Genomic DNA, 12,364 nt, shown 5'->3' on the forward strand with positions numbered 1-12,364 from the left:
CTGGACGGTGAGCCAGAGTACCAAAAAGGAGACTGTATGTTTTAAAAGGAGATGAGAGAGGACCAAAAGCAAACTGTTCTTCACCATGTTATAGAGTTAGAAACCTTGCAGCAATGATTTGTAAAGCTCAAATAACTGTATTGTAAATAATAGCAGAGAAACGAGTTATTCATACCCCCATAACCATTTAAAGGTGTTCATAAAGGCAAGCAGGTGTAATCATCCTTGAGTACAGAAGGAAGTTAAAAATAAATTTTCAAACCTTATCATATTTACCTTACCAACTGATTCTGATTACGTGGCAACACTTACCAAGATTGTATGTAGCAGATAATGGTAGAAGTTTGTTCCCAAAGTTTTTAGAATATTCGCCTTAAAAAATTTCTGGGGAATTTTCAACTTGACTACTAAAGTTTATTCATTTTTACCTTTTCTCAAACTATCTTTTCCTGACCCCTCAATTAAATTATGCTTCCTTCAGCATAGGCGACTTACCCTTATCATAATTTTTTCAGACCTTATGTTTTCTCTCTTCTTCCAGCCAGTTGGGCACTGCAGTAGCTGAAATGCGAAAAAGGCAGCAGTCACAGAATGAAGAAACACCTGCTGTGTCTCAAGCACCTGGAAACCAGAGGCCCAACAATACGTGTTGCTTTTGTTGGTGCTGTTGTTGCAGCTGCTCCTGGTATGTCTTCTTATCTGTGTGATACCACACCTGAGCTGGGTCATAACTGGCGTGAACATGCACGTCAGCTCTTGGGACCATAGAAACTTCTCAATCTATCTTTTTTTCTTCCTTTACAAGTAGGAATTGCTGGAAATGATCATTGGTTTAATGCACACATTTCCATAAGCAAAATATAGTATTTCCTCAAAATCTACAATGAAATTGGTAGTAAGGTAAAGAAAGAAAAATTGTTTTATATCATGGTTTCCTCCACCCGTGCTTCTTAAAGGTATGGATAAAAATAAGATTATGGCTATATATTTACTGAACAGTAAACAACATTCTCCCATGTTACAGAAGATGCAAGAACACTAAGATAATATCTAGTAGTATTGGGTGTAGTATTCAGGGTAGTGTTTTAGTTCTCTGCTATTCCATGTGGTGTTGATTGTTCTGTCACAGAGTTGGGTGGCAACTTCAACCATAGACTCCTGAAAAGGACAGAAAAAGAAGTGCCACAGACTCATGTCCACAGATCTAAAAGGCCAGGGGCTATGATGGGTATGAAGGTCAAGTCAGTTCATTAAAAATTCTGAACTTAGAGCCAGAGAACCTGCTTTCCATTGCGGTTTTGTCACTGACAGGCTCTGGAACATCAGACAAAGTTGTAATCTCTGTTTTTTGGTTTTCTCACCGGCAAAGTCATGAAGAGTCAGACAAGTTGGTTTTCAAGGTCTTGTCTCATACTAAATGTCCACGGTTCAGGCACCTTAGAAAACCTGCTTTAGTTCCAAATTCCCAAAGTCTTCAAATAAGAAAATCAGTGAGACCCAGGGTCCTGAGATTTACAAAGATGAGATTCCTCGGGAGGGGAGCGGGGGGATGTTAGACTTAATGGAATTTCCATAGAACCACACGTTTCAGGGTACTGTAAGATCCAATTCACAGGTGGATCTTTTGGGTTAGCAGTGGTCTCCTGGATCTCCATGACCTGTTTCAAAACCCTAAAGAAAGGGCCAGATGCTTGAGTCATCTTCTCACACATGATCCCTACAGTTCCTCAATGTCCATATTATGATGGTTGGTGTTATGATATAGTGGCATAATGTTCTATCACAGTGGCCAAAAGAGAAGATGAAATATGTAATGCTCCAGTGGCAGCCTTGGTGTTGAACAAGCTCTGAGCTCTCTAGGAAACTTCATTTCCAGAAAAACCATCCGATATTGTAGCAATCTGGAACGTTTAAAGTAGTTTTTATAAATATCAAAATTGCTTCCCAGTTGATGATTCTTTTTTGGGGAAAGTCATGTACGATTCCTTTTTCTTTCATTCTTGAGCCTCAAATTCAGCATTTCAGATGGAGGCAACAGAGTCCTAGAGGAGAGAACTATTTCAATGCAACTGTGTAATATTTTTCTCTCTCATTCCTCAAGAGATCAGCTAGCTCTGGTTTTAATCTGTGAAATACAGGGTAGTGACTTAATATGGTGGTTCTGAAGTCAGACGGCCTGGGTTCAAACTCTTCATCTTTCACTATTTGTTTGACCTTCAGCAAGTTGCTTAGTGTCTGCAGATTCCTCATCTATCAAATGACAGTAATAAGAATCCCTACCTCATAAGATTGCTTTAAACATTAAATGAAGTAAAACACATACAAGCTGAGAACAGTGCCTGACCCATAGTATGCATTTAATAAGAGTTAGTTACTGGGCTATGGAACACTTCATATTGGGAAAATAAAATCTCTTTAAAGAAGATCTGGCTTCAAATCATGTATATTTTTTTAAAAAGATCAGCTTGTAGATACAATACAAAAAATTATCTTGGAAAGGAAAACTATTTTATTTTAAAGTTCATATGAAACATCGCAAATATATTGTTACATCGTGTTGAGGATTATATTTCTATTTCTCACTTGCTCTACACCATGTTCCAGTAATTAGTATATAATTTTGTTTGCCTGCAAAAACTTATTTCTGAATTGCTTCAGGATTAAAACACCAAGCACTGAAGTTTTTTTGTGCAATATCTGCTGTCAAACAGATGTGTAGGGAGATTTGCTTTTATCTGTCCTACAGATATTTAGCAAGACTTGCTTTTATTAATTCTTAAAGTGCATTAAATAAAAAAATAGTCAACGTGAGCTTGTGAGCATCAGATTGTCACAGAACACAAACTATGGACGGAGAACAAAACAGCTTTTGGAAGCTGCATTAACTCTCCACACTTCTAGGGCGACAGGTATTTGGACCCTAAACACGTGGTGCCTTGGATGCATGTTCTATTAGTTCTAGACGAGAGAGTATTGTTAAGAACTATGTTTGCTAATAATGAGTCATGGACACTCAAGTCCAGGCCATAAAATGCAGTCTGTAAACGTATGCCTTCTTTACATGATAAATAATAGGTAAGGTAATTTCTAATGTAAGCAACTATTTTAAAAAACAAGAATGAAAGTTAAATTACGTTTTAATTGTAACTCTGTTATCTCAGTATAAATGGAGATGTCCTTTACACATGCATTTTTAGAGTATCATAATTTTTGCATTTTGAGTTTAGGGAAAAAATATTGTAAAGTCTTACTAGAGTGGAAAAAAAAAAGAAAGAAAGCAACGTTCTTCAAATTTTCCAGGCTAGGGAAAAGGAGTATAACAAAAAGAAACACTAGAAAAATGTAATTTAGGGACAAAAAGTTAGAAATAAAAGTATGAAGTAACTGTCATTCGTAAATAGGAATAGTTGCCATGTAGCTATTTTACCTCCTTTTAAGGAAATAGAGGGCTAAGGAAATAAATTTCTATATCTAGTAATAAATATAAATACCTCACTCAAGCCTCACATTATGGGTTTTTAAAACAACTTAGTATTTTCCCAAATTTGCATTTCTCATTCATATTTCATCATCAGCTCCTCTCTCGTGTTTGAATTTATTCCTGCCTTTATAAAATTACCACTATGCTCTATTTTGGGTGGTGATACAGAGCATAAATACATAACTGCTGAATAGTTCCACAGTGTCCTTCAAAAATCTCAAAAGTTAGGATTACTTCACGATGTCCTCTGTCCCTGTCAAGGAACCACTTCCTTCCCCAAATCCATTTATCTCCCTTTTCTCCCCAGAGCCCTCCATTTCAAAAAGAGAAAGCAAAGGAATGAGGTTTAGACCATAACCTGTTACACAAATAAGTCATGGATGCCCGAGTCTTGGCCATCAAGCAGACAGTCTGTAAACTTGCAAGCCCTTCTACACATGGGACAAAGCTGTTCCCAACCAGGAGAGCTTTGTCAAGATCACGTGTCTAGAGATTCAGAATTGTCAAAACAATGTTCCCCTTATATCAGGATTCAAAGAGAATGACCTGCCTTTTCAGGTCGTTAACCCTCTTCCCTTTTCTTTATGAGAAAGAAACCATTTAAAGATGTGGGATCCTTGCAAAACTGCCGACAGTGTGAATCCATGAGGTAGTTTCACACTGTGAAAGTGTGTGGGAAACCAGAAATTGCGTTGTGCTCACAAAACAAGGTGCCACAAAAAAGAGGTAGAAAGGGAGAGCTTCCAAAGTGCATTGCGAGCTTAAACCTAATTTCCAAATTGTCCCATGAACCCTCCTCTCCTAACACCAGAGGTTAAACTAAAATAACCCAGAGTATTTTTTTCAAGGAAATCTCTAGGTGCTAATCCACTTCTGCTTTAATTCCTCATTGCTCCCGGGGGTGTCCTAGCAAGCAAAACAGATTGCTATGTTTACTTATAAAAAATGACAACTCAACAGACTTCAGATACCATGACTCCAAAACATTCCATTGGCTTCTCATGTTGCTGCATGGTGGTGAGGGGATCACTTGGGTGGGGCAGCCTCAGGCTCCCCACCTGCAGTTTCCGAGGGAATGGTTCTCTCTTTTGCTACTTTACTTACTAGATTAGTGTATAAGCTTTTGTTTGGAAAAAAAAATGTCCTCACTTAATGTTCAGAAAACTCTGTGTCTCATTTTACACATAAGGCAACTGAAGACTTGCCTACTGTCACTAAGCTCATTAACGACAGAAGTGGGACTAAAATGCAAGTCTCTTAACATCCCAGTCCATTGTTTTGTCCATTTTAAGAGAACACTTCCAAACTTTTCATTTCCAGGATGGATATGAACTGTTTCCAAAGCTTTTTACTTTGCAAACTCTTCAAGAATTATATTAAGTAACACTCTTCAAATGAAATTCACAATCCCATGCACTACTATGTATTGCCTACAAGATTTCGTCCACTGCATCGGATGGTCTCCATTCTTCTCGGGAGAAATTGGCCAGAACATTAGTACATTAAATAGTCCTGTGAAAGCTAAAATTATCTCCCTTTTGACACGTTAGTTTCCAGACCACGGAAGAGATCTGACTAAGTAAACTTTAAGCACTTCACAAACATACTTTTGGTTGCCCCTCCTTCCATTTTTAACAAGTACCACAGCCTCTATAATTCAAAACAGTGCGAAAATAATGTCCTATTTTATCCTCACACTGTCACACTTTAGCTCTTTGCTAGTGGAAACACTAAAACGCATGCTTTAAAAGCCAAAGGATACTTTTTGAAAGGAAAAACAAAATCCGCGTCTGCCCCATGGTAAAGAAACCACCCCCTGGAAATAAATCTGCTCACACATGCAAGTTGAATCATTTCATCTAAGGCACCAGTGAAGAAGCAGTCTTTTCTCTAGCTGTCACCCTCAGAGACCTAATTCATCTCACATGGGAGCACAACTTATCTGCATAGGATTTCCAAACCAGACCATCAAAAATATCACTTACAAAGAATTCTAGTTTTGAAAACTCTATCTCACCATGTCATAGGTAAAAATTTTCAGTAGTTTCTATAACTTACACAAACTTTTAAATGCACACAATCAGAAGACATGTACCAAAAATGAACCCAGGTTTCCCAGGCCATAGACACAAAACCAAAAAGTGGACGTTGGCACAATGGACCATCTCTGTGTCATGCACTTGTTTATTCACTCCTTTACAGCTGATTGAATGTTAATTATTTCCTGGTACTGTTGATGTCATTGGCTTTCACCAGATTCTCCCTGCCTCTACATTGACAGGCAACAAATGCTCAGTAAGCAACTGAACATGGACATGAACATTTTGTTTACTCCCCAGGTCACCCTCCAGAAAAGTTTAAGATTCAAGCTGCCTCTGCCAATAGAATGCCTTGACCCTTTTCCAAGGAAGGCACACCATTCTTCTTTTTTTAAATTTTATTGGAGTAGAGTTGATTTACAACGTTGTGTTAGTTTAAGGTGTACAGTATAGTGATCCAGTTATACATATACATATACTCATTCTTTTTCAGATTCTGTTCCCATTTAGGTTATTACAGAATACTGAGTAGAGTTCTCTGTGCTCTACAGAATACTGAGTAGAGTTCTCTGTGCTCTACAGAATACTGAGTAGAGTTCTCTGTGCTCTACAGTAAGTCCTTGTTGGTTATCTGTTTTATATATTGTAGTGTTTGTATGTTCATCCCAAGCTCCTAATTTATCCCTCCCCACTATGTTCCCCCTTTGGTAACACTAAGTTTATTTTCAAAATCTGTATGTTTCTGTTTTGTAAATAAGTTCATTTATATCATTTATTTTAAAATTAGTTTCCACAAATGAGTACTATCATATAATACTTGTCTTTCTCTGACTTACTTCACTTAGTATGATAATCTCTAGGTCCATTCATGCTGCTGCAAATGGCATTATTTCATTCTTTTTTATGGCTGAGTAATATTCCATTGTAGATATGAACCACATCTTCTTTATCCCTTCCTTTTTGACTCTGTGTACTGTAAATGTACATTTTCTTCTGAGTGTCACATTGCAGTGCTTAGACATCAATGGAAAAATGGATGTGAAGAAAACAAAATACTACATGAAAATATTATACCCAATTTTATTTAAGAGAGTAGAAAGAACCAAAACAGAATGGAGAAAGAAGATTAAATTAATTCCAGCTAGAAGAAAGCAAGAGCCAGCCCCTGCCTGGCCCTGTGGTGGGTGGAGAGGAGCTGCCTCGGAGAGACGGAGTGCCAGGTGGGGCGGGGAGAGGACGTGGGCCTTACCAGGTCGAGATGTAGGAGAGTTCTGACGTGGAAAGGGCGTTCCAAAGAAAACAAAGATGGGTCCTCAGGAGAGGATGGTGAGAGGAGCCTCACTCTGTGAAGAAGCCCAGAATTCTAAAGAAACAGGAGGAAACAGACTGTAGGTGAAGAGACTGGGTAGCACGTCCGAGGACAGCACTTGGCACCGAGACTTGAGTGCCATCCACGGGCCCACGTACCCCAGTTGGCTTCAAGTCATTTCAGGGTCAGATCCAGGGAGGATCTCTCAGGCTCGGCTGACTCACTGTATGTCGTGGTGGGGTGGGTGAGGGCCATGTGGGTCTCAAAGGGCAGGATGTGGTGGAGCTTCTCAGTGACCTTGGCAATGGGCCGATGCTGGTCTTCCCCATGGCCACGCCTCCCTCTGCCCTGGACAAGGCTGCACACTTGGGGGGCCGGTCTGACACCCAACTCACTGTGCTGGTTTTCATACTAGTGACTCTCCTTCTGTTTGACATGCGTTTTTGTTTTCTAGGTGAAGGTCTTCAGTAAAATTATGTTATATGGATTTTATAGTGGAATTCACAGCCATTCATATCAGTCAGTTGGCACTGAGCCTTTTCCTAAATGTATACTAAAGTTTTAAAATAACTAAAGGTATATTTTGGCTTATAAAATAATATTTGGCACATAGTAGGTGTTTAATTAATAATAAGGTGTTGAATGGTTGATGGAATTTGGATTTTCCAATTGAGACCACTTTATAAAATATGGAAATTTGTTTCACAAATTCTGTTTTTCAAAGATGACAGGTATATTCTCCTATCATTAGCATAATGATGTGGCAGCTAATGCATGTTAGGGAACCACCAGATTTCTTCTTATGCACCACGTTCTTCATTCCCGTGTGTGTGTGTGTGTGTGTGTGTGTGTGTGTTAGTAGCAGTACTAGTACTAGTAGTACTAGCAGCTAGTCATAGAGAAAGGCCAGGATTCCAGGAGGGAGTGCTAAAATCTGGTTAGTACTACTGGGATATAAAGTCAAGAAGGACAAAATAGACTAAGAGACAATGACAAGTAATAAAATGCCTTTTATGGCATACTAAGAAGTTAAGACTTTACACCTTTTTTGGTGATGGGAAGTGACTGAACATGATTAAGTAAGAAGGGGACAAAGTCCATTTTCTGTTTGAAGTGTATCCCTGTGGAGACAATGGAAAGTGTGTGGAAGGACAGGACAGAAACAGGAAGCCTGTTAGAAGGCTTCTGTGATAGTCTTTGTGAAAGAATCAAGGGGCTCAAAATGAAAGGTGATTAAAAGGAATGGAGAGATTCCAGTTTCAAGGAAAATGAAGTACTGTCAAGAATTTGCAGTAGACGTAAAGGAGAAGGGAAGGATAACGCCATTGCTTTGCTTGAGGGGCCGGGTTGATGGTAAGCCCATCAGATGAGAGAACTCTGGAACAGGAGGTGCTTTAGGCCAGGATAGGATGGTGGGTTGGGCTCGCTCTGTGTGTGGTGCCCAAGGATTAGCTGTGCAAATGATGTTGAAGCTTGCAGGGCATGCCTTGATTAGATATAACAATCAGGGAGTCATCAGCATACAATATACAGGAGATAAAAAGGATGGCCCAGCATGAAGAGCAGTGAGCTACAGGCTGAAACCTCAAATATAAATCCTTAAACCCACTACTGGACACATATCCAGGGAAAACTATAATTCAAAAAGACACATGCACCCCAATGTTCATCGCAGCTCTATTTACAATAGCCAGGACATGGAAGCAACCTAAATGTCCGTCAACAGAGGAATGGCTAAAGAAGATGTCGTACATATATACAATGGAATATTAGTCAGCCATAAAAAGGAATGAAATTGGGTCATTTGTAGAGATGTGGATGGACCTAGAGACTGTCATACAGAGTGAAGTAAGTCAGAAAGAGAAAAATAAATATTGTATATTAACGCATATATGTGGAATCTTAAAAAATGGTATAGATGATCTTATTTGCAAAGCAGAAATCGAGACACAGACATAGAGAACAAACGTACAGATGGATACCAAGGGGGGAGCGGGGAGTGGGATGAACTGGGAGATGGGGATTGACATATATACACTATTGATACTAAGTATAAAATAGATAACTAATGAGAACCTACCGTACAGCACAGGGAACTCAGTGCTCTGTGGGAGCCTAAATGGGAAGGAAATCCAAAAAAAGAGGGGATATATGTATACATACAGCTGATTCATTTTGCTGTACAGTAGAAACTAACACAATGTTGTAAAGCAATTATACTCCAATAAAAATAAAAATTTTTTAAAAGCCTTTAAAGAGAAAGCAGTGCAGCTCTGCAAACACGGGATGCAGAGACTAGACAGTCTGGGAGATAACATACAAAACACACCACTGGGCTGGCACAGAAGCCCAGACAGTAAAGAGTTTCACACAGAAGGGAATGATGGATGTTGCAAACACACCAAGGAAATCTGATGCAATAAGAATCATAAAACTTCTTGTCATCTGGCCTACTAGGAAGTTATCAGTGAACTCTGTGAGAATCAAGCATCTCGTTAAGGTGCATGAGGAAGAAGAATTCGGAGAGAAAAGCTGCTGAGTGCAGCCCTTTTCAAAGGCACTGAGACACCCTGGTCTTTGGGGGTGAAGATTCAAGTTGAGGGAAGCCAGTGTTCCCTTTCTGATTTAGTCAAAGCAAAATATTCAATTTCTAAAACAATGTGAAATCCAGCCCTTCTAAATCCTGGCCAAATATATTAGCTATCTGGACAAAGTTTAAGAACTGCCCACCCATCTCAGCCTCTGCAAATCAATAATAATACAAAAACTGAGGTTATGACATTTTGCTACCCCTAACTTATCTAAAAAAGGTCATAGTTGTGCTACATCTGATTAAAATTAACAATTTTCATCTCTCTCATTGGAACTTTTTTTTTAACATCTTTATTGGAGTATAATTGCTTTACAATGGTGTGTTAGTTTCTGCTGTATAACAAAGTGAATCAGTTATACATACACATATGTTCCCATATCTCTTCCCTCTTGTGTCTCCCTCCCTCCCACCCTCCCTATCCCACCCCTCTAGGTGGTCACAAAGCACCGAGCTGATCTCCCTGTGCTATAAGGCTGCTTCCCACTAGCTATCTATTTTGCGTTTGGTAGTGGAGCTCTTTATTAGTCCTTTTAAGCCTAACTTATTTAGGTCTAGGCCTGGTAGACCTAATTAAAATCTGCCTGATGTTTTAGGACATCACTCAAGAATCACTAATTACTTGTCAGATAAGACAATAAAATCCACTTCTAGCAAATATGAAGTTGATTGTATAATAATTCTGCTTCATTGGGTTTTATAAATATTATAATTTTTGATGCTATAAAATTCATATCTTTGTTTCAGATATCAATATACTATATATTAATGTACATTTCATGCCTGGGAGCATGTGCTCCTAAGTAGAAAGCAAATTTCTGCCATTGCTACTTTTCTGTATACAGAAACATAGATTATTTAAAAGCACAAAACCCTTTTAATTGACCAATTTCATAAGTAATAGTTGAATAATAACTTCATATGTTTCATTGTAAATAGATGTGGTCTTGCCATATTTAAAGATTACGCACAAATTCTAATAACATGCCTTCCTCATATAAAGCCTACTTTCAAGAGGCAGCACTGGGGAGGGAAGAAAACCACACTGGAATTAGACCTGGATGCATCTCAGTTTCATAACAGATAACTGTGAAACGTTTGGCAAGCTGCTCAAGCTCTCTGAGCTTTAGTTTCTTCATCTGTAAGATGGGATTCAACAACAGTTACTTTAGGGTGCAGTTTCTTTCAGGAACCCCTGAATAATCCTTTATTGATAGATATTATTTGCAAGTCTCAGGCTGAAAGGAAATTACCAGACTTTGGCCACTGTATGCTTAGCATGTTCTATTTCCATGTTGTCAGTTAATGTAACAGGACCTGTTTTCTGCATTCGGTATCCCTGGCCCCTTTTCCCCAACTCTCACATGAACCAGCACAGGTATAACTCGGCATTCCCGGAGCATGGACCACACACTCATTGATACACAGAGTGATGTGAGTTCATCATATCCCGGGGTTAAGTCTCGCCACAGATCAGGACTCTTGCCTTCAACCATAGCTGTTCTCAAGGATGCTCCCACCTCAGCCCAAACATACTCACACACACAGTAACTGGAAAATCCCCAGGGAAGAATGAATGGGTGGATGGGTAAGTGACCCTGCCAGCAAGCAGATGTTTTTCTGAGTCAACTGCTAGGGTTTTAACCTTTTCATTGTCCTTTTTATAATAGAGACACAAGTTAACTAAAGCTAGAAGCTTGAGCTCCAACTTAACTGATGCATTTAAAGATCTGGATGATTACATGCCATTTTAATAACAGTGTCTACTAACTAAATAAAAGTCCATTTGGCTTTTTCGCATCCAAGATATTTGCTTTTCCACAAAAGCATCCACTAACTTAATTATGACTTACAGGGAAAATTACAGTGGGTTGAAGGAAGAGCTCAAAATAGGATTTCAGTCAACCTGAGAACTGAAGTAGAGGATTCTACTGATTGGTGTATGTCATAGAAAGTACATCTAAATATTCAAGCCTATAATTCTCTTAATGTTAAGGGGGAGAAAAAAGAAACTCTATATATGCCAAATAGGAGGCTTTGGTTATTTAACTGAACATCAGCTGACATAGTAGATCCAGATTTTAACCAGGTAATAACTTGTTAAATGCAGTTGGCATTTTAAACCAAATGAATGTCCATGAACTTAAAATACATGGCTTAGAGTTTGAAATAAAAATTTAATACCAATAGAAAAAGGGAGTTTTTGAAACCCATCTTTTCCAACAGAAGCATGTATAGAGGGAAAGTGGTAGCGCAGAGGGCGAGTATGAGAAGACGAAGTGATTTTGTTTTCAGTTTCCATGCAGCAAAAGAAGCAATTAACGTTTACATACAACCCAAACTGGGATTGAAATTGTTTGGAGAATCCACTTTCACAGTGGCTCTTTGAAAACATTTTAAATAACAAAAAAAATTTCCTGCCTGTTGGTCGCTAAAAACCTTTTCTAATTAATTTGTTCTAAGAATGTATCACCCAAGATCTATATTACTCCAGCAAGAGACATAATTAGAGTTCAAACAGCTAATTATTGGAAAGGATGACTACGATGTTAATAGGATTATACCTGACCCTTTTTTAAGACTGAAGTATTCCTGAATTAAATGATTAGGGCGGGAAGTATCCAGAACAAAAAGGAAAACTGGGCGTAGTAATTATTCACACCTGTCAAGATTAAATTTATCCCTTTTGAGTATATTTCACTCACAGAAAATTTGATGACTCTCTTCAAAGTCCTTAGAAAGATGTAATTATCAAAACCCCATACATATAAGAATAGATTTTTTTTTCCAAATAAGGGTAAACTTAGAAACTTTTTCAGTTTTATTGAGTTGATTAAAATATTATATTTATAAAGGCAACACAGCCCTCTAGTGGACAGATTTTTAATAGCGGGTTAATTTTACTTCTGATAGGCTTTAAATCTATGAAATAAAAGCTTAAATGA

General features: G+C 38.4%; 1 protein-coding gene across 1 annotated transcript in view; it reads left to right on the forward strand.

Moving 5' to 3' along the window:
* Positions 1–542: 542 nt before the first annotated feature.
* The window catches only part of RGS17 (regulator of G protein signaling 17), a gene marked incomplete at its 3' end in the record, with an annotated part of 28,622 nt that continues 16,800 nt past the window's right edge, over positions 543–12,364 (forward strand). The window contains exon 1 of the mRNA XM_082634382.1: positions 543–685. Coding sequence (XP_082490508.1) covers positions 567–685 — 119 coding nt within the window. The 5' untranslated portion in view covers positions 543–566. The remainder of the gene's footprint in view (positions 686–12,364) is intronic.

Source organism: Mesoplodon mirus, assembly GCF_964341445.2.
Source record: "Mesoplodon mirus genome assembly, chromosome: 10".
NCBI classification, from domain to species: domain Eukaryota; kingdom Metazoa; phylum Chordata; class Mammalia; order Artiodactyla; family Ziphiidae; genus Mesoplodon; species Mesoplodon mirus.